General features: G+C 37.2%; 1 protein-coding gene across 1 annotated transcript in view; it reads left to right on the top strand.

The window, feature by feature from the left end:
• The first annotated feature begins 4,787 nt into the window (after nucleotides 1-4,787).
• DNER (delta/notch like EGF repeat containing) overlaps nucleotides 4,788-23,891 on the top strand; it is a 121,163-nt gene continuing 102,059 nt past the window's right edge. The window contains exon 1 of the mRNA XM_050712537.1: nucleotides 4,788-5,054. Coding sequence (XP_050568494.1) covers nucleotides 4,812-5,054 — 243 coding nt within the window. The 5' untranslated portion in view covers nucleotides 4,788-4,811. The remainder of the gene's footprint in view (nucleotides 5,055-23,891) is intronic.

Genomic DNA, 23,891 nt, shown 5'->3' on the forward strand with positions numbered 1-23,891 from the left:
TCTGATAGCTGTCCATAGCTGTTAATTTGAGTTGTTGAAACATCTATGTGAATTCTAAAAGATATAAGATCATTCTGACATTAAGATTCTGCTTTCCATTTGCTTCGTTTCTCTGACTGAAAAAAAATAGTCTGTGAATGATGTCTTAAATTATTTTTTATCTCTATTGAAATTGTTGTCACATTGTCATCTTTTCAGAGCCAAAGACATGGCTTAAAGAACAGAAGGGAAGACTTGTAAATGCCAAAACCTATACGTTCCCTCAATTATTTTATAATACCTATATTATAGGATTTAAATGTCTTAGGCTACAGTTGTGTTAACAGCACAAGACAAATGTTGAAACTAATTTGAGAGACTTTTCAAACAAGCTCCTTGAAAGTTGATTCAAACCTGGTATAAATATGCATGATTTTACCCACTGTAGCTTTATTTACATAGACATGGGTCCAGATCAGTCGTGTCTTTTAATTTCTTATTTCATGAAGTATAGTAATACTTGCTGTAATACCACACAACATGACACTAAAAACCATTAAAAGAGCATAAAGCACAGCTTTGCTGTGAAAGTCTCTAGTTTCAAATTACATATACAGCTTACTAGAGAAAGGTAGGGTAGCTACTGAGACATTAGTTTTTCTGGCGTCTTCCAGAGAAAGACCTTAAATTGCTGACAGTCATTTTCTTTGTAAAACAACTACACTGTTTAGAGGTGTGGATTAATTTCAGTCCATTGCTCTAAATCCATAAACCAATACTCAGGTTGATGAAAGTTCCTGTGAGTCAAACAGATGAATATATGGGGAATGCTGCTGACTGTCAGACACTGATAAAAACAGGTGTTAGGGATTTTCACAGCACAGTGTTTTTGTGCTCCCCAGTCTAAAAGCTTAACTTCTGCCATATGGATGCCCTCTTAGAACGTGGCAATTGCCCAAGACCTCATGCTTCCCACAGCGAAGAATGTTTCTGTACCTGGGCTGGCATCTCTCTTGATAGTAGTTGCATTACTGTCTCTCTTTATATTACAGATCCCCCTGAACAGCAAATGTTAAATAAAAATAGATACTTTCACTATTGACAGTGGTAAACAAACTATCACCAGTTTCCAACATCAAAGTTAGCAAACAAAAAAGAAAACATGCACGTTTCAAGCAGCTTAATAATACAGTGCAGAAAAATAAATGGAAATGTAACGGCTGGGGAGGAAAGCAGATAAAACCATACACATTGTCATGGTGCAGGGTGTTTTCCAATCTCTGTCTAGATAAAAGAAAAATAGCAATTGTTCAGTTGCATATAAAAATAAACCAATATTTCCCTCTCATCCACATATAGCAGTGAAGTATATATTTTTTTATAATTTTGTCTCTGTTCAGAGCCTTAAACTAATCTCCTATTGTCACCAAACATTCCCCTCGCAATGCAAACTCACGACCATCAGCCAAAATAAGTTCCAATGTGAAGCACTTGGTTATGCAACTTGAAAGGTCACTGGATTCTGTGGGCTGCTTATATGCTTAAGCAGGTACTTTAGTACTTTGATAGATTGAGGCATGGGTCATTCAAATAGTTATAATAATAGAATGTACCTGAATAGAAGGCACGTACTTGGGAAGGAAAATTAAAGGCACGTAGAAAACATTTTGAATGAAAGCATTATAAGCCCTATGAAACACAACATTAAAAAAGCAGTAATAGTTTCCGCGACTGAGGCAATGATTTTCAAAAGGATTTTAGCTTTAGCAGCTATTGGATATGGGATTGGGAACATGATGAGCAATTTGGGGAATTTGTCTCCAGTTTAGGGAGGCTTAGTGTCCGTTAGTGGGACACTCCTGAAGTGTCTCATATAAAATTAAAAACCTAGTCCTTTTGATAGATTGGAAGCGAAGCACCTGAGATACTTTAAGGTAGGCACAAGCTGAGGGAGAGATGAGGAAAATGTCAGTTCTGCGCTCTGACAACCAATATTATAAAGACAGGATTGCAGCTTGACCTAAAACATGAAACAGAAAAGAATCAGTCCGGGTACTATTCAGAGAAGTCTCAACACAGTGACTATCTCATCTGAATAAGTCCTATACTATTAAAATAAAATTTAACTAAGTTAGGTGGTTTTAAAAGATTTCATCAATGTTAAAAAAAGATCATTGCTATTATGGGGGACATGCCCCTTGGGAAATCAGAGATTTTTGTTCCTCACTAAATATTTAATCATAACAGATTAAAAAAAAAAAGGCAAAATCTCCTTTAAGTCAGTAGCGGGTAAGTACTTCTACATCAAAATAAGTAGTTAAGCTGTAATGTGGCTTAGCTTATTAGTGTGTCTTAAATATTAGACATAATACAATTCACATTCTAGCAAGTGTAAATGAGGCAGACAGCTTGCAATCCTTACTGAATATTTCAATTAGTAATTTGTTTGTAGAAAGCTGACTAAAATTATTTAAACTATGCATATTGGAACATTAAAATGCATAAAAATACAGCATTTTTGAAAATCACTAGCTAATTAGATAGGCATAATATTTTGTGTTGCACAGTTAAATATTTTCTTATGAAAATGGCATGTATAATGCAAACGATGCTTATATAGTCTGTAAAACACAAAAGAAACACGTGATGCTGTTACGGCCTGCTCAGTTGGATGTGTTGACTAGCTTAATTTTAAAGTTGTTCTCTTTTCTGCAAATACCATATTCCTATGGGAACAGAATTCAATATCTTATCTAGCTGTCAGTCTTGAAACCTCACTTCCCAACACTTATTTAATTATATTAAGTATAAGGCCACTTAAAAGCCTCAGACATAGGTCAGAGTTCCATCAGAATTAGTAAAACCTTTGGGGGTACAAAGACCAATTAAAAAAATAGGGGCACTCCCTACCTAGCTTATTCAGGCATCCTGTTCTTTAACAAAGGTCCACCAGGAGAAAAGCTCAAGCAAAAAGAAAGATCAGGTTAGAGAGCAGAACATCTTTTCAACTTGTCCTGATGATTTGCTCTAGAAGATGTTTAGAGAAATGGATGAAACTCTTTATGAACAACTATCTTTGAAAACCTCTGTGGAAGGGTGAAGTCCTAGGAGACTGGAACAGAGCAACCATTTTTACTGAAAAGGAGGAAATGAAGAATTACAGCCCAGCTGCTTTAACATCAAATGCTCTAGAATTCCGGGCTATAAGTACAGGTTATTTCAGAGGATTTAGAAGATAACAAGGAGACAAGTAGAAACCTCTGTGGACTTATCAGGAATAAATCATGTCAAGCCAAATAATTTTCTTGTAGAACAAGGCAACAGGTCTCGTGAATGGAATAGGAAAAACGGTTATAACTTAACATGGGCATGGCCTTTGGAATTGTTTTCTATGACATTATTAAGGACAAACTTAACAAATTAAGAACTTTTTGTTTTCTCATGGTGCACGATGGTTGCAAAAAAATGCTTGGAAAAAAAACCAACCACCCAAAAAACAAACAACAACAACAAAAAAAAACCCCAAACCCACCATACTTAAAGAACAGTAAATCATAGTTCAGTTTCAAAGTGGAAGAATTCCTTCCAAGTTCCTGTTTTTTTGCAGAGATATGACATTTGACAATGATAAGTAAAGAAAGGATGATGAACTCGTCAGATAAAAGTACTGCAATTTTTGTGTGAAGAGCTCTGATATTGAGCGAAAAAGTAACCTTAAGGAGAAGATAGTTGTAATATGAAGAAGCAACTTAATTTGAGTATGTATATATATGTTTAAAATTTGTATTACCACAGTGCCTATAGGCACTATCAGGACCCACCGTTACCTGGGGTTGAGAGGAGCTGAATCAGAGCCACCTGAACGAGCTGGTGAAAGGAGTTAGGGACGAAGTGAGAGCAGAGCCAGCAGAGGGAGCCAGTGTGGCACAGAACATAAAACTAAAAGGTAGGGGAAGTGAAACAGAGAACAAGGCACATCAGGTAACAGAAAGCAATGATACTTCACTTCAGCTTAGAAGGGTGGCTGTAGTATTGCCTCCAGGCCGCTACACACCCTGATGGACTCTCAGTTCAGTCAGCGTTGCCAATTGTTTCTGGCCATGACACAGGTTTCAGCCTTTACTTGTACAAGAAGTTGAAAGGTTTCTAAAAACCAAGAGCTATTGCTGCTACCCCTTCTCCTGCAACCTGCTGACAGAGATATGAAAACTCATTAGTTACTAGAGACTTAAATGCTTCACTTTTGTAGAAGTGAGAGCACGGAAGGCCAGAGTCCGTTCACTGGTTTACACATCACTGATCTTGGCTCTGATCAGAGGCAGGGAAAGAGAGAAAGAAACGGATTTAAAAAAACGGACTTAGATAAACACAGAAGTGCAATTTCTCAAGTTTTTTCCCCCCACTATGAGCAATTACAGGGATCATTTTAATGCCCTTTGCCTCCTTTGTTCTTGATATACTTTCAGCCCCAGTTCCTCACAGGCGGGAGCCGAGCAGCACTCCCAGGCCTCAGGGGCTGCTTTTCAGGGCCTCCTGAAAGCGGGCGCCAACCCCGGCCGGGGGGAGCAGGACGGTGCCCCCTGTCTCCTTGACCCCACGTCCCCTGTCCCTCAGGCCGCCTCACGCGGGGGGCGGGCGGCTGCCCCCTGCCGGGCCGGCGGAGTGCGGCCGGCTCCTCCCCGCCCAGTCCCCGCCCGCGGGTTGCCCGGGGAACGAGGGTAGGGAGCTGCCTGGCGGCCGCTGCCTCGTCCCTCCCTTCATCTCTCCATCCATCCTCCCATCCATCCCCTCCTTCTCTCTCCCAGGCAGAGCGGCACCCCGACCCAGCCGCCATGCCCCGAGCCGCCCCGCTGCTCCTGCTTCTCCTGCTGGCCCTGGCGCAGCGCCGCGCCTGCCTCCCGGGGCCGGCCACTGCCGCCCCCCTCGGCGCGGACCCTTGCCTTAGCCAGCCCTGCCGCAACAACGGCACCTGCTCCCCGGGGCCGGCCCGCGGCCCCGCCGCGCCCCGCCGCCCCCAGCCCCCGGCCGCCTACCGCTGCTCCTGCCCTCCGGGGGTCACCGGCGCCTCCTGTCAGGTAAGGGCTGCGCGCCCCCCTCCCGGCCTCTCGCCCTCGGTGTCCCCCCGAGCTCTCCCGGGACGCGGCGGGGGTCGGGGGAAGCCCACCGACCTGGCCGCCGCAGCGCAGCCGCCGCCCCGGGCTCGCCGTCCTTTACAGGGAGAGAACCGTCCGCGGAGCCCTGGGCGGCAAATCGCGGCCCCCGGGCATCGCCCCGCCGCGGGGGTCCCGCTCCGTGCCGTAGGGGTCCTGGTCCCCGCGCTGAGGGGTTGCACAGCCCGCTCCGGATTGCCAAAGGTCAAAGCGCCCACGAGCTGAGACCCGAGACACCATCACCGATGTCCTTCTGACTTGCTTGGTCATATTAGGGTTTAATGTAATCGAAATTAATTCTCATTGTTACGTGAAGACTTCTTTTTATTTGCCTCTGTCATTAAGGCTGAAAAATCCCCGTTATCGTGCTCGGAAATCCACAAGTTAATCTTCTGTATCTTCAGATGAGGAAAAGCAGGTGCAGGGACAAAGAGGTTTGGTTCCTGCATATATACAGTTACTTTCTGTGGCAGCAGCGTAGGAAAGGCTGTATGGGTTGCCTTCCATTTCTTTGGACAATGCCTTCTGTTTTACATGGATTTGATGTAAAAGCAGAGGAATTCAAGTAAATGCAGTCAGTTTCACTATTTATTTATTTATTTATTTACTATTCCTTGGTTGGATAGTACCCAAACTATGCTGCTGAACAGATGAAAGGGATAATACGTTCACTGAAGACTTAAGGCGTAGGTGAATTTGGAAGTCATTGTAAAGTAGGAGTGCTTTGCTCCGAGCTCTGTGCCGGCCTTGAAGCATCTCCGATGAGTCAGTGTAACAGGGAAAGTGAAAATATTAACGCTAATGAGATTCTGCAAAATCAGAGAGATTAAAGAAGATTAAATAGAATTCTCTCTGGCTAATTTTAGCTGTTGGCCTCTTAAGAGTTTACTACATTTCTATCCCTACAAAGAGAGGGAGAGAGCGCTGAATGTTTGCCTCTGCTTACTGCTGTTAGACTTTAGTGTCTGAGATCCAGGACTGAAAGATTAATGACCCTTCTAAAGACTTAGTAAAATGTAACGCTTGCTGGCATCGTACCTCCTGTGAAGTGTTGTGTCTGGGGAATGGGGTTTAATTGTTTCTCTAATACAAGAGAGGCAATATTTTCACAGCGGTTACGCTTTTTATTAAGTAATAAGAGGAGGCTTAGAGTGTCATACATTTTGCTTCTTTTTATGAAATACCGAGTAATGACCCTTGAAACAGAAAGTGATGAACAAGTGAATGCCACTTCTGGCTGTTATGTCAGCAGTTGAAGTATGGTTATTAGTTAACTGTGAAAAGTTAATATGGTTTTGAAATGCAACTTTAACTAGAGAGCAGGTGGGTGGTTTAGAATTTAAAAGGACAATATAAATATGGTGCTTTTATCCACAGCTGAGGTTTTGCTCTTTTTATCAAAATAGGAAATGAATAAATATTGTACAAATGCATTAATCCTTGTGTTTTGCTGTTATTCAGATATTATTCAGGTCAAGCTTAACAATTCAGTGAAAATAAATAAGTAAAAGGATTTTTAACCCTTAAAGGATAGGAGGAAAACTATAGGCTAAATCAGGGGGATCATGGGGATATATTTAGCCAGGTGGTTTCCAACTTACTGCTGAGGTTGTTATGGAGGTTGGGCTTGGAGAAGTGAATACCAACAGGGAAATAAGAGCAGTAATTGTTTCGCTTAAATACCCAGATCATAGAAGGTAAGTTTGAGGTTATACAATTTGTGATGAAACTGGAGTTCTCTGGAACTACACTTGCCTAAAAGTATAGAATTACTTTTGTCTTACTTCTTGTAGCAAAGGCAATATTTCTCTCCTTCTGCTCAGATGCATTAAGGCATATAATGAGGGAAAAATGTTCCAAATATACCTGCAAGTCAACTGGGTGCAGTGAAGTCGATAATGTAGAGGGACTGGTAACAAAATTGGAGATTGCCACAGATTGTGTTGCTGAAGTTTTTACTGTAACTGGCTTTGAGGCACTTGGTGGAGCTGGTGCTGGCACAGGCAAAGTGGCAAAGAATAAAACTGTCATCACATGCGTGAGATGCTTTTAGAGATCTAGAGCTTTCCTATCACCAAGTGAAGGTGGACTTGGACTTAATCCAGTTCTATGATCTTATGTTATAGTTGTTTCAGGAACTCATTATTTATTCAACAAAAGCTATCTTAGTATATCCATTCCATGCATTATGCATGTGTATATGTATCACGTTACTTAGGGTTTGAATATACTTTGCTCTGCAAACTTCAAGATTGTGTTGTTATGGATTGTTTGGTTTCACACTGTGGGACGTTGCTGTACTTTTAACTCTGTTTCTTTTCATGGATATGATTTTTTCCCACTTCTCTGTGCCGTGTTTCTAGCTTGTATAAAGAATAAATAGAATCACTGTATCTTAAACTTTAGTCTGAGCAGAGAAACCACACACATTCTTTGTGAAAATGTACAAAAATTATAGTGAATTTGGGTGCCTTTCTGCAGGAAATTTAAGCTGTCCTATTCTTAGCTTTATTCTGAGAAAATTTGATGAAATAAATTGAAATAAACGGAGTGACAGATGTTAAAGTTATGCTGACACACACCTATTTTTTTTTTACTTATGCTTTACTTTGAAAAGCAATCTTTAACCTTTAATTCTAACCACTAGTCTGTTATTTCCAATGACATGTATAACCAAATAAAATTATTTTTCTTGTTCAGGAAAGTTTTACGTAAAAATTGTTTTATCAGTGCCTTTTGAAATAATTTTAGAGATGTAAGGTACAAAATAACTAAATAGAAAAATGAAAAAATTCGTGACAGACTTGGTTGCTTAAAAAATGCAAAATCTGAACGCAGTTCATTTCATTCAATCGTATTATGTTTATTTGCTTCAATGCTAGTGCTAATTTCATTAAAAGACTATTGTGTGAAGAAACATTGATTTATTAATGATTTTTACCTACTATCATACATGCTTGATTTAGTTTTGATTTGTTTCTTCCTTTTCTCTTTCTTTTTTTCCTTGTTTTTTCCCTTTTTCTCCTTTTGTTGACAATTTTCCTCACTCTTTATTTCTTCAGTAATTTTAATGTACTTTTAGTTACTTTATAGTTTCTGTCAGCAATTAAACCTAGGAATCAGGTAGTGTCTCTGAGCTGGCACGCACAGCTTGGAACCAGCCTTCTCACTTGGCTGCTACCTCCAGCTCCCTGCTGTATGGTCTGCAGTGGTGGCACGACCTCTGTGTACTTCTCAGAGTGATGTGGTGGCCACTGATGTAGCTGGTTTTTGAGTTAGTATTGAAATTAGTATTTTAGTAGCAAAAAATCTCATTGGTCTTGAGGAGAATTTGTTGTGTTCATCCTAATGGTTATCTTCCTGCGACTACAGTGGAAAATATTTTTTTAAATGTAATTGTGGACAGTTTATTTCAAATGGAATTTTAGAAAGGTGAAAGCTGAGTTTAAAACTGTCAAGGAAGGAACTCATAAAAACTAATGCAGATGGACTGCAGGTTATTTTTAAATTTTCTTCTTAGAGTGACTTGTTGGTCATTCAGCTACATTAAGATAGTGCCTTCATTTAAATATATATATTTTTTCAAAGCATCCTGGGAAAAATGTTTCTTTTCATATTTTAGTCAGCTCCTAAGTTAGGAAAAAGAGCACAACCTGCCATTATTGCTAAATTTTACTAGAAATAAACTTCTTGCTGTTCTATTTAGATTTCAGGTACTGTGCATTTCCATTATTTCCTTTGGGAAGTTCTGTTGTATGCTATTTTTCTTTATCCTTGAATTTCAGCCAGATTATGTTTGCCTTCATTCTCTCCCTTTTTTTGTACTTTTGAATACAAGATGAATTTATTCTTGTCTTTTGATCATAGTATTTGAACACTTGTAGACTATAATACAATGATTTCAGTTTTTTACTCTGTGCCCCCTACTTCTATTTTTTTTTATCTCCTGTTGGGTTTTTGTTACTTTTTCTTTGAATTCATTTCTGTTCTCAATATGTTTCTGATAATGTGCTCTTTAATGCTGAAGGTAGAAATCCAAGGCTAGCAAACTGAGAAGGATTATCGTTTCTTGACTCAATGGTCTACTTCTGAGTAAGCAGTATGGACTTCCATTGGCCAGGTTATTTCAGGTTGCAGTAGTAAAGGGACATCCTTTAATCTAACTGCTAATTCACCTTCATGTCATTATCCCGATCAATTCTTCACAAGTTCCTGCTTTCTATTAAGTGCTGACATCTGTACTGAAAGGTCTCTAAATAATCCTTCACAATGAGTTCTCTAGCATAATAAAAATGCTATTATTTTTTTGTTCTCTACTCATTATTCAAGGACATATTCTTAAATTATGTGGCTATTGTGATGCAAGTGTTTTGCTATGTGACCACTCTGTTCTCTCTTTTATGAAATTGGATAGTTATTAAGAGGAAATTGTATAGTTACCAAATGCCCTGGTGTTTTGTTGTTTTATTTGAATGTAGTTTAGCTTGAGTTCTGAGGCACCATGTCATGTCCTGCTGACTAACTCTGCTAATGCTTGCAATGCTTTAAAGTTACCAACTTTAAATATTTGCATTGATGCATGAGAAGAGTCTCTGAGAGCTCAGTTTGCTCTCCTCGAAGAGGAAGCTAAGTGACATCTTCGGCTACCTAATGGGTGGTTGTAGAGAAGATGGAACAAGACTTCTCTGACATGCAGTCAGTGAAAGGATGAGAGGTGGCAGACACGTTACGGTAGGGGAAGTTTCGCTGAAATTTAAGAAAAACATCACAACGATGGTGATCAAACACTGGAACAGGTACTCAGAATGGTTGTGGGATCTTTATCCTTGGAGATGTCAGGGCCCTGAGTACCGTGGCTTAGTGTCAGACTTGGCCTGAGCAGGGGTTGGACCCTCCCGACCTAAATCCTTCCATGATTCTGTTCTGTGATCCCATATATACGTGTGTGTTTTTTTTTTTTTTTCCCTAGATTTTGCATTTGCCTGTTACTCTTGTCCTGTTCCTGTCACTCCTTTCTTGGATATTCTACTAAATGATTTCCATATTATTATACAAGTGTGTATTACCTACATCATGTCTAGACTATACCTTGATGGACCTGTGTGCGGTGCAGACAGGAGTTTTAACACTGCAATATTAATATTAGATAAGACGTGAAAAATCCTTAATATTAATTTCAAATCACTGTGTCTACAGCCACTTTAGTCACAAATCAGTATAGTCACGTTTCTACCCACTTTATTTTAGCTATTTTAACGTGTTTTCTATAACTAGTAAAAATATATTTCCATTCAGAAACTTAAGCTTTTCAAATTAGCATTTTGCCTTGAAGCATATCATGTGAAAATTTGTGAGTAAGAGAACTGTAATTCAACAGTTTCTGAACCAGTTGATAAAGAATTGTGCTGTGATTTTTTGCCATGGGGTCTAAACAAATTATTCTAAATTTATGTAGAATAAAACTGAAGTGATTTAATAATCCATACTTTCTCAGTTATATGTCTCTTTCAATCTGTTGAAATACTCACTTTAAATCTGTTCAAAATAGCTCCTTATAAATGCTAGTAAGGTCATTTAAGAACCAAATAATTTGTGCTTTGTAAAATTCCATCATATAAGTAAAGGTTTTAAGTGTTGGTTTTACTTACTTTTTTTGTAAGTAAAGGTTGCAAAGAAACAGATCAGATATAAAGTAATTGAATAATAGTAGAAGATATGCCATACTATGATGCTTCAGCTTTTTCATAGATCATATTTCATTGTATTTCATTTTCATTTCATTGCATTTCTTATTTGCTTTTTTTCCTGAGAGAACTGCTTGCAATGCTATCTGGTTAAAAATTACGATTGCTTTACCTTCTTTTGAAATACTAAAATTGATGTTGCTGTTTGTATATATGTAGCTCTGGAAATGTTCTTTAATGGAGTAGACTCACAATGTGTTAGGAGAATACCTTATCTTGAATACAAGATAAGAATGGAAGAGAAGAAATTGGATGTGGACAGTGAAACAAGCAAACAAGAATATTGTTCAAAAGAGTGGACCTGTCTGATGATTCAGTATTGCAGGAGGCAGTTCTCCTCTCTTTGAGGGCTCTTGTAGAATCTTCTACATATTGCCTTCCTGAGAGGAAGTGCTAGTTTGAGATTAATAATTTCAGAGGTTACTTTTGGCAGGATTTCAGCTTCATTATGTCATTGGGAGACCAGAAATCTTAGAAGATAATGCAAGAAATTCCATTTTAATAGGCAGGCGTGAGTCTGTGGAAAACAGTGCCCGCTTAACCCTAATAAGAGTTAAATTAAAGTCTTAATTGGCATGGCACTTTCTCTCATAGCTCACTCTGTTCTTATTAAATATCAAGGCCCTCATTTATTCCTAGTAACTTTTTTGGCTGTTGTACTTTTGTGTTCCAATGAATCCCACACATTAATTGCATGGAAAAATTATTTTATTAGGTTTTATTTTCTGTCTTTCAATTTAATTGAATTTTCTTGTTGTATTTTTTTTCCCTGTTAAAAGTGATTTATTCCATTCTTCTCTCCCTGTCCCAATAATGAATACTGGATACTGCAGTTTCCTTTCTGAGCTGAGTGAATTGAGTTAATAACAATACTCCTGTTGGTTACTGCTCAATCTTAATGTTGTCTGCTTTGTATAACGCTGAATCTCATTCTTTATTTATGCTGAAAGATAGCCTGTTCTTTTGACTACTGCATTTGAGAGTAGTCTTCAGTAACCACCCCCTTCACTGCTTTTTTTTTCTTGTGTTATTATTTCTCGTTGATATTGGTGAACAGAGCTCAATAACCTACCTAGAGGTGTCTGATTGTGGAGCAGTGATCCCAAAACAAAAGCATCCATATTTAAAGTACATCCATGTCAATTGAAAGCACTGCATTTGGCAAAGGTAGAGTTAACTTCATTAAAAATATCATATTGGCATTTAGGTCAAAATCTGAAGGGAAAAGCAGTCCAGTATGTGCATTTGACATTGCTGAGCAGCATTTATTAAGTCTTAAATTAGCTCTCTACTTTTTAAGCAAAAAAATAATTTTGTTCAACTTCTCATTTCAATATGTTTTTGTCAATTTATATAGAAATAGTGTGAATGCTGAAATAAATGCTTTCTGGTCAGAAACTTGTAACTCATCAATATGAGCTATATAAAACATAAACTTGAATTGGATCATTAGGAAAAAAAGTCTTAACAGTACAATTGTTGCAATTTTCCAAGAGTTTCGAACAGTGGAAATGTACATAAAGATAAAAATTAAGAAATGTTTGCTTGATAGGAAAATTCATTAATTTTTTCTATTGGAAAAGTGTAATCTCTCTTGCAGAAGCACTCTCACATTCAAAAGCTGATTTGTAGGCTGCAGATAAGCTGTTAGAGTTCAGCAATACATATTACTGCCCTGTGTTCTTCAGCTTTGCCTTGGCTTGTTTTACAATTACACAGGTTGTAGGAAGTGTTACAATTATACTGTATTATTTTGCATTACATTCTGCTGTAAACCGGAAAAAAAAAAAACACCAAACACAAAACATCTGTAAACCTCCTAGGGAAAGGTTTGAAGTGAAATATCACGGGTAGGAATTGGAGTATCAGGGCTTGGTGTTTGGACTTCTCACTGCCTCTCTGGGTCATACTGGGCAAAACTGTTACTTTTTAACTTAAATTTCTCCTCTACAAATTAAGATAATTTTGGATGTTCAAAAGGTTCGTTTGTGAATGTGTTCAAAAGCTTTAAGAAAGTACAGTGAAAAACACTTAATTTAGTGTTTTAATACACTTATTCTGAATTACATGTCAGGGGCCTATCAGAATATATTTAAGTTGTAAGGGGAAAAAAAAAGCCTTATTAAAAAAATCAACCATTTATATTACTTTGTCTGGCAAAGTATTCAGGCTAGCAGTCTACTGATTAATTCAGTTCTGTAATTTTCTTTCCCTCTAGTAGCAGGGGCAATAGATCAGTGACCAGTATTTCAAAGACTTTTGTAGCAAAGGTGTCTATGAACAAGGTGTTCTTGAATAAGGTAAGAATAGGATTCAATTTGACTGTGAAAGCAGGATTGTTATACTGAGTTCAGGACACTGAATATTAATGATTTTGGGAACTTTGTTGTACTTGATGTATTAGTTACAGCAGCAACCACATTATCAATTTGAGAAGACGTTTTTTGAGCATGTCAATGAATAGGAGCTGTAAAAAGGGTAACCAGATACAATTCCTTTTATTTACAACAAACTTCATTTTTCAGTCCAGGTTGCCTTTATGTGATCCTTTGTACTGTACGTAATAAAGCTGAAGCTTGTCAACAAATGCACAAGAGAAGGAATCATTTCAGCTAACCGTGCATATTCTAAACAAACTATGATTATCTGGGAGGAAGACCTATATGTTCTTGGTTGTATGTTAATAGTAATCCGTAGTGAGCATTAGTGCTCAAAATGCAAATAATTTAAAGATATGCAGATAATGCCAAGAGAAGAGAAGCTGTTCAGGAGTGATGTTCTCTTCTAACTCAGTAGTACTTAATCCCTTGAAATCAACTTCAGGTGACTTCACTTACAAGATAAAGAGGGCAGAAATAGATAGGACCCAGCCAGAAGGGCAGCAAAAGTGATTAGTAGATGTGGAAGGATTTGAATAATCTGGGAGAAACAACTCATTCACTTTCATGTAGAGAAAATCAAGAAGAGTTTGAATAAAAGGTAATTTTGTGGCAAGGCCAATGCTTTAAAAAACAAACTATGGGAATCGGAAATTCTTCAGGGCATCAGCTAGTCACTGACTAACATGGCTAAAGGAAGTATATGGACAATTTTTGGTGATTTCCCCACCTGGTATGTTACTCTGATCTCCCTTTCAAGTATTTGCTAGTGGCTTTTATCATTAAGGGCAGTAGCTATGACCTTGAATGACTATGGCAATTCCTATATTTCTTGTTCAGCCCTAATGATTTGTGCTTAAAATTCATCAAATGTGTAAAACTTCACGCAAGTTTGATTTTTATTTTTGTTATAAAGGTTTTAATTTTTGTAATGGTTAGGATGTATGGTTTCTTCTGCCGAAGAAATTAGGTAAATTATTAAATACTATTAATCAAAAATAACCTTATAAATCAATCTCAGTAATGCCAAACCAAAATATATGGCTTAGATTTCATATAGACTTAGCAGTCTGTTAACAACTTGTGAGAGTCTTACTTATACACGTACTTCTTTTGTAATCTATTTTTTCAGGCAGGCTTAAATGAACATTAATAAGTTAAAGGGGGTAAAGCTGGCCTTGTAGATATCACAAAATTTGTGAGCTAAGTACCTCCTGTGTTGACAGACTTAATTCCATAGTTCTGTTATTATGGAACATCAAAATATCTTTCTTGTATGTGGATCTGAGAAACTTTCTCATTTGAGTATACCTTTGTATTTCAGTAAGTTGAGTTACAAGAAGATTGCTGATACAGGTAGGATCTGTAAGACCAAATACTCGATGATCATTTTTAAGGCTACAGCATACTGCATGATGATGCCATATGTGACAATGAAAGGAAATGGTGTTGAGTCCTCAGGGAAATTAACACGTTTAATTGAGGGAGGAACAAATTAAAACTTAATTTACGTAACTGTAATAGGACTCTAATGTTAAAATTTGGCTAGTTATTACCTCTTAAAAGTAGTGGAAAGGTACTGGGTTAAAGTTATAGAAATGTTTGATAATTGTCTGAGGGTGCAGGCTGGTAGAGTATATAAGACCGTGGAGCATTTTCTTTAAAGGGCTGCTTGAGGATTCATTTTGACATCTCTAAAAGGTGAAGTAAACTCATAGTCATTACATTTATTCCTTTTATAGACCAAGAAAACTTAGAACTAATTATTTCAGTAACCATTGGAACTTTGTTTTCTCTGTATGAAGTGTACCAAAGAAATTCTCTAAGGTGAATGAAAGCTGGAGCAAGGTCAGCTCTGCCACTTGTTTCCAAGGTACTTTCCTCCCCAGTTAAACATCACCCCTTGCAACACCAAATTTTCACTCTTTTCGTAGACAAATGTGATAGATTAATAGTTACAGTGGGTCTGCCTTTTCACAACCCCCTGATCAAAAACTGGGTAATTTATCACTTGTGGGTAAAGCCTGTGATTATTAAGTCCTGCTATTGGCAGCAAGGAGCAAACCTGTGTATGGACCAAAACTCACTATATTTAATTTAGGGATATAGAGGGTTTTCTGTTATGGTTAAATTACTCATTAATATGTTGCACTGTTTCTCATTTATATGAGATAATCCATTGAAGGACACTCTGAAATGACACCTGTACTAGTAAATCTTATTGTGTAAATGACGTACAGCAAACTCAAGAACAGTATCTTAGTTGCCTTCTGCATGATATAAATGCTTTTCACTTTGTGAAAACTACTGCAGCAGCTTCCAACTTGAGGTTTCTAGTTCTGAGGATAGTTTTCTTTTTCAAATTGAGTTTCCAGTTCTATTTTGTATTTTCAGATATTCTAGGCTCCTTGCCTAGGACATGAAAGTAAACCCCGCTTGAAGGTGGGGCCTTTACTGCAAGCACCTGCTGGCTGATAGTTCTTCTAAGCCTCTTGACACTGGGCAGGGCTCTTCTGTGATGCTGGGAAGTCTTGAAAGCTTCAAGTTATCCTGGGAGTCTTTTGGCTTTTAAACTCTTTCTGGGACTTGGAGAGCAGAGCTGCAGCTCAGAGCTTCAGGGTGTTGTTTCCAGGTCTTTGAGCAGAACACAGGTGAGGTTTCACCAGAAAGCTTCCATCAGGTTCAGGCCTGTGGTTTGGCTTCCTTAAATCAGATGTGCTGGCACAGAACATTGTATTCAATGAAATGGTGTTTTCTGTTGAGCACTGCGTTCAGTCAGAACTTTCTACTGAGTTTAAGAAGCATGGTGCAGTGGTGTCTAGTGGGAAAAAATCTCTAATATTTCCTTGTGTGCATTTAGAAGTTGACATTGCCATTATCTAATCTAATTTTGGAGATGATTATAAAACTTCAGAGTATCACTTGCTGAACTGCACAGCGTATTTTTCTCTAATATTTTGAAGTAGTTGATGTTCTCTGTGTTTTTCAAGGGAATTGCATCCACATGTGCAGCAGTGCTCCTGAACCACCAGGCTGCCCTTGTCTTTGACCTTCTCAGAGTTTGCAACAATTTTCAAATACTAGTTAGATGAGTAAACAGATAGAAGTGGCTATTAAAAGGCAATATACTTGAAATAATTTCTATATACGTTTTCCTGGTTTTATTCTACCTTGATAACAATGACTTCACTTCAATACCTGGTTCTTACAAGGCCCCTAGGGCTGAAAAAGCCTGATGGCTTCTTTTGCTTGAATTGCATTGCAGTGGCATTGTGGGATTTTAATTTCAGTACCAACAATTCTTTAGGTATAAGTAAAAATGATTGTTGGTTTGAATCTTCTATGTAGGTGAATTCACATACCTTATTTCAGAGAATTTGACTGTTGGCCTTTTCTTCAGCACCTACTTGTATTCCAGGTCTGAAAAAAAAATGCATTAATGATACTGCATAGTGTTCCAGGTTCCTTTATCTTACTCACACTCGTGGGTATAAATAGACCGAATTTCTGTATTCCTATTATATGTTATGTACCATTGTTCAAGTGGATTCAGCAATCCAAATTATTTTTATAGTTGTTTGTATGGCTTTCTAAATTTTACTTTCTCTTAAAACAGTCTGGGTTTATAATATAGGGTCAGACAGATATTTAGACATCTGCCATAGGATTGTAAAAGAATATAAATAAGAGGAATAAAGTAATAATAAGAATTAATTTTGTCATTAGGGTATGAATCTGAATATACAAGGAATAGATTTGTGACTAAGATGATGCCACTTATTAACATACAGCATAAGGTATGAGGTAAGTGTTTATTCATTCAGTAGGCCATTTGGATATTCTCAAGTTACTTCCTTTTAGGATTAGGTACAGGCAGAATTAGTTGAGTCTACAGATTGTCAGTGTAAGCGTAAAGAAATGTCTTTCAAGACAAAGTTAGATGCAAAACATATAATCATTTTAATAGTTTCTCTTAGTTCTTAGTTTAGAGAGGGAAAAATAAAAGTTATTTTTCATTGCTGATGACTCTCCAACAGTAATAGTATTTCATTCTCTTTTTTTTTTTTTTTTTCTGTAGCAAATATGATTTCCATTTTTATAGGGAATGCCAGAGAACTAACTAGAATGGTCCAGTTAGTTTTCATTAACTCTTATTATATGCGTCATATACGTTTCATAGGTAAAATGATATTGTTCAGCAATAGTAATTACAACAGTGGCTTAAAACAAATATTTTACTGCATTGCAGATCTGAAGAATTTAGTAAAATTTGCTAAGCACTTGACAAATTTATAGAATTTCCGTAAGTTTGCATAATTTCTTAACCATGTTCAGTTTTAAGAAATGCAGTTATTTATTTTCACTTCAACAGACAACATCAAGATCTTATTTCCACTTTGGCCAATAACCATGCAGAAGTTGCATACTAAGGGCACAGTGCACAGTTATCTGCATCAATTTGGAAGTGGGAGTGCGTTGCTTCTGCTCTTATTCCAGATGTAATGAGATGATTCTTCAAGAAAAGTTTCTTTAAAATATAGTTTTGTATTTTTATTCCAGGGTACATTCTGTACCATTCTTCTCTGCAAATCTCTTGAGGGGTTCAACAGCTCCTAATTTAGTTTCATCTACGAACTTACTTAGTATGCATTCAACTCCTGTGTCCAGTATCTTTAGAAAAACACTGAAGAGAACTGGCTGTAAAATGGAGCCCTGGGGAACCCCACTAGTGGCTGGCTGCCAGCTTGATGTGACCCCATTTACTATCACCCTTTGAGTATGACCTATCAGCCAGTTGTTCGTCCATCATATTACGTACTTCCTGGACTCCTTCCTGATCTGTTAACATTTGCTTTTTCATCCAAAGGTTTGGAAACTTGGTATTGTAAAGCTTGACTTTTAATCTGGCCTTAGGAAGTTTCTCAAAATATTCTTCAGCACCAAAAGTTTTTGTATCTCTATAGTGTTGAGAAAAAATGTGTTCATGCTTCATTCTGCACGCTTCCAAATATTATGAAGAAAAGGAGATCTTCAGACCACAAAATGGTCTATGTAATTTTAATTTCAAAGAGTACAAACTTTCTTGTACAGTCTCAAAATCTGGTGACCCTTCACAGGTAAAGAAGGTGCACTGTGGATCTGATAATTACTGTAGCTTCTTTCTTCTGTCTGATACTAATTTACTTTCATTATATCCCATTTCAGATTTTTCTATAAGTTTTTTATTATGTGATCTAGCAATCTACTGGATTTTGGTCCTGTATTTAGTTATGGCAAGGTCTTAATTTGATCCTTCTTTTATTTTGACTTTTCCTACTTTGCCTTGTCACAGGATGCTATTCTAGTAAATTGTTCATCTAATTTGTCTTAATTTCTGGGGATTTGTTCTGTGTCACTGGAAATGTTCCCCTGTGTAGACTAAACTTCTGAAATGCTCAGTAAACTCTTCCCATTATAATGAAACATTTCCCCTCTATAGTAAGTAGCAAGCACACCAAATGCACATTTTATTTTTGATGATATTGCAGGTTTTATTTGTGCACCTGTAAAAATGCAAAGGGCCTGCCTTCTTCTACAGGTTAATTTGCTTGACCTCCTCACTTGGACGTGTTTTTGGGGAAAGGAAGTGTATATAAGTGCCACTGCTGAAACTGGAGTGGAACAGCTATGGCAAAAATCTTTCTTCTGCTCATAGACTACTTTCTATTACCTTTGTTATTGGGGAAGTAGAATACTCCACATGGAAGAAAGTCCCAGGGTACTGATGAGGGTCATGTGGAGTCACCTACATTTGTCTATGTAGAGTTGAGCTTTATTTAGAAGGGCTAATGCTGATCAGGAGCTAACAAAGCTCCTGACTCCCTGCCAACTCTATGCACAATTACTCTGGTCCCTGGAGTGTGGTGCTGAGGCACTGCAGCTGACTAGTAATGCAGCATCATGCCAGAATTAACCCTGCTGAGCCAGCTCCAGTGTTTTCCCCTTCCATGGTCTGGTTCATTTCCACACTGAAAAATCTGCTAGCAAGCAAGAATCGAATGGAGCCATAAAAAATTGTCCACACAAAATTCCTCTTATGTATGAATATGGTCTAGTTCTAATGCTATGTCCTAGGAGATTTCATAGCGTGCTCCTTACTAATTACAGTAACCTACAGATGCAGAAATCTTTTTCTGTTCATTGCTCCTTGGCTGCCAGGTCGACTCATGATAGAGTTTGATGCACCTCCAGCTTTCTCCCAGCTGATTGCCTACTAATTGCAAAAGTCAATATTTTAATGTCAGCAAATCACCTTTTTTTGGACTCGGTTAAAGTCAAGAAGTCTTTCTTGTGAGTTGGCTTTTGCAAACTTTTGGAAGTAAACTCATCGTTTCTGAGGAATCCATATTTGTGTCTGTTTCTTCTCCCCTCCCTGGATGTTATACCACCAATGACTTCTGTAAGTGCTGCACAGAATGAGCCTTCTCTGGATGAACCGCCTTACAGTTCACATGCTTATCACCTGAAAAGAAGCCAGTCTTGGTGTGCAACTGCTTGAACAGCTTCACTGTTTGTAGATCAGAGACAGAGTGTTTATGGAAAAGGTAGATTTTACTCAATTCATTGTTCAGATTATCTTGAACCATAATTAAACTCTGTTTCTTAGGAATTCAAAATTTTATTCCTGTAATAAACGTACTATTTTATCCATCAACTTTTCCTTTTGTCTGTATATGTAATTCTGAAAAACAATTTTTTCTTTTGCTGTTAGAAATAAATGCACATGGTAGTAGAAAGTGTCAAAAACAATTGGATTCCACTAAAGAAAGATTAAAACATTAAAAAAATGGACATTGTGTATTCTTGTACACCAATGGTCTTTGGACAAATTATTGGTACTGGCTTAAAAGAATGGCTGAATTCTTAGCTGACTTTTTATTGTTATTATTATTTTTAGGAATGAAATAAACTTTCTCAGATGTAATTCATCCTGTGGGATAATTTCTTTTATAAGTTCTGATTATATTGTCATCTGTATGCTAACTGTCCTTGTAGTCTTAAAATATGATTGAAAACATTAATTTCATTTTGGTAGTCCTCAAGTATAAATGTGTTGCCTTTCAATACGTGAATTTTAAGCCCTTTGAGCAAATGAATGTTGAAAACTAAGTTTTAAGTGCTTTCTTTATTTCAGAAGACAGACTGCATGATTTTATATTGCATGAGCTTAGTTGAGAATCATTGTTTTATATCACTAGATTTCCTTGGCTTCTTAAAGAATGAAAAGTAATCAGCATTTCTGGGTCTTAATTGTTGAAATTGTCCAAGTATTACCCAAAGCACATGCAAAGCATTTAAACGATAGTGTAAAGTTGGTACAGCTGTGTTACAAGTTCCTGGGGAGAAACTAAAATAGTAAAATCTAATAATAGGGAACCTGTAATGGAAAGACCTAATAATGTGGAACAATTCTTTACAAGGAGGGATTTCCGCACCGTGCATGGATCTTTCGATGTTGCATAAGATGGTTGCTAAAAACTAATTATGTATTGTGAGTCTTTTTGTAGACCCACCTTTATTACAAAATTTAGTTAGGCTGTGGTCCTTGATGAGAAGGATATGGCAGGAGGACCAATCCTGCCTGAGCTCTCTGAAATAAAGCTGTTAGCAGCTTGCTTACCAGCAGACACTTCATTGATTCAACAGCAAATTAATTTCCATGCTTGACTCTGTCACCTATCAGCAAAGATGATCTGTGACAAAAATCCCACTGATAATGGTTGGAAAGTGATTGCTTCCCATGAGAGATTTCTGGCAGTGGGAGTGCTCGTGATGCTGCAGCTTTGAGTGTGCTGGTGTCCGTCGGGCTGCCCTATCCTGCTCTCTTTGTCCTTCAGCCTGGCCAAGGCTGCTCGTTGCCACGGGATGAAGTCCTCCACCCTCCCCAGGGAACAGGAGGTCTGTAGGGGTGAGGGTACCTTGTTGGTCATGACAATGCAGCAAGCATCAAAATATTTCAGTCCAGGGTGCACCGTCATCACTAGATGCCTTTTTGTCATATTACAATGCTGTCTGTACCCTTTCTTTCCAGTCTCCTGAAATATCCTTAACACATTATTTGCACTTTTTGGGGGGATGGGCTCAATTAGTAAAGGAAATATCATGTGACCTTTTATGTTAAAATTAAATGGAAAAGGTCTATGAAACAAAGAAATTTGGAGCCAGAAGTTTTCTAACTTGTCTGTAAGTAGGAGGAAACTTTTTTTTTTTTGCCGAATTTCTTTAATCTGGGATTGTAAAAACAGTAACTATAGGGCATTCTGTTATTGATGCGTGCAAGGAGAGAAATGATTTTTATTCAGCTTACATTTACGAAATGAAATTAAACAAATAGTTTTGGCAAATGGACACAAGAGTCTGCTTTGGGTTAGAATGCTACTTCAGCTGTCCAGCTTCATTGTTGTAGTCTGACTTCTGTGGTCCCGCTACGAGTGTGAGATATTTTGCTGGATTGCACGATTTCGGATAATAGTATTAGTCTCAGAATGCCATCAACCATGCCAGACTATTGTGTTCTTTACCAGTAAAATGACTTTCCAAGCTTGCACATTCTTTGTGTGTGCCTAGGATTGTCCAGATGCAGCCATGTCAGTGAATTGGTTCATTAATGTTGTAAAAAAAAAAACCAGCTTATTTCTTAGACACTTTTAAAAATACAAAATCTTTGGAGTTTTATCCTGGCCATAAGTACAAATTCAGGGTTGCTTTTGTCATGAAACATGCAGTTCTTGAAATCTTTTTTCTTTTCTTTCTTTTTTTTTTTTTCTTTTTGGAACTGCAGAAAACCTGGTCTTTTTGATTCAAAACATACTGTTAATATTTTTTGAGTTCTGAAATGTGCTTTTCTATCTTGATGTCTGATAAGGATTTCAACATTTGCCTCATTGGCAAATTATTACTTACTTTTTACCTCCACTAAAAGTATATACGTAACTGTGCTCTATATTATCTTTTTAAAAAATTAAAATCATTTGTATCTTGCCTATCTTCTGACACTTATTCTGTGGCCCATTGTTGTTTGCTCATCTGATGGATACGTACTTTTTGGTCTTTTGACTGGAGTGCTGGGCTGTCACTTTTTTGAACTCTACTCCTAGACTATGGATAAGGCATGCTAAAGGGATAGGATAGACAGTTCAAGCAAGGAAGTTAGCCCTGATGATAAGTAATATTAACAATTAATAAGTAATGTAGAAAATGAGAAATCAGGGGTGAGGATGGGAAGAAATTGTTACTTCTGCTTATAGTTTCCAGATATTATAAACAAAGTGAATTATAGCTGTCTCTTCTTTTGAGCCAGTGTGGTGTCATGGAATAATGTCACTTTTGGCATCTTCTACATTACGTGGTTTTTAAGATTTCACTTGCTCCATATCAGTGGTGGCATTTGGTGGTACCTCCTAATTAGTCTCAATTTATTTCTGGATTTGCTTATTGTCAGTAATAATACTTAATCTCACTCCATGATAAGTAGAAATAAATGCTAAGAAACATTCCTTGGTCAGTATTAATGATGAATTTTCTGTTGATTGTAAAAATAAATCTTAGTGCTCTTTCTGCCCCAGAATTATTTCACTCTATGGCGTTTTTTGTTTGTTTGTTTTTTTAACTGCATACTTCACCATTATTTGAGGTAGTAAGCCTCCCAGTTTTATTGCAGTTCTGGCTGACTATCACTGTTATCGATTCCTTCAGGCTTCTAGTAACAATGTGGTATTCTTCCATTTATCTCTTTGCTTTCTGCTTTTGAATAGTTAGGCACAGCATTAAAATTTAATGTTCTTTAATAGCATGACAAGTTTGACAAGCACAGTACTTAATGAAATCACAACAAGTATTTTCAATAACTTTTCAAGAAGGTATTTATTTACATGTGATTTGAGATCTTGCCAGTTCACATTAGGTCTGATTTTAACATCATATTTCTAAATAATGGAAAAAATGGAAAAATGGAAAGTTTATGAAGGTGTCCGTGTAAACTAGGGAACGTTTTCTGGAACAATTTCAACATTTTTTGGTTTAATTAAAAAAGTAAATGGCCCTACACATAACATTCAATAGATAATGAATTCACAATTATACGTAGTAACATGAATAGACATGGGGAGGTCTGGCATTATGCAGAAATTGAATCCAAATGTATCAGTGACCACTAGAACATACTCTGTTTAGTAAAATGTAAATAGTTACCCTTAATTATTTGTAGCTAAAGAAAAGAAAAAGAATTTCTCTCTAGTTTTTATCATCAATGTGCTCGAGAGCTCATTATTGAAAAGAAACTTTGTATGACTAAAATACTGCCTGTTAGATGATTTTTTTTTTCTCATTACATAATACTTTAGTACCAGGGAGTATTGTTTCACATTGAATTCTGGATAATTTCAATGGCATACATTTTTTTTTCATACTTGTAAAAAAGAATGTGCATTTATTTTGCTTGTTGTAAGAGCTGTTGAACAGAAAAAGGTTGTGCTGTAGTGAAAACAGAAATAATTTTATTGACATAAGGCAAATGGGAAAATTCATATTCCCTTTTTATTCCTTTTATTCCTTTATTTGACCATCATATAGGTTTAAATTTGGGGAGAATTCATAATAAA

This window comes from Cygnus atratus, chromosome 9 (genome assembly GCF_013377495.2).
Source record: "Cygnus atratus isolate AKBS03 ecotype Queensland, Australia chromosome 9, CAtr_DNAZoo_HiC_assembly, whole genome shotgun sequence".
Classification (NCBI taxonomy): Eukaryota; Metazoa; Chordata; class Aves; order Anseriformes; family Anatidae; genus Cygnus; species Cygnus atratus.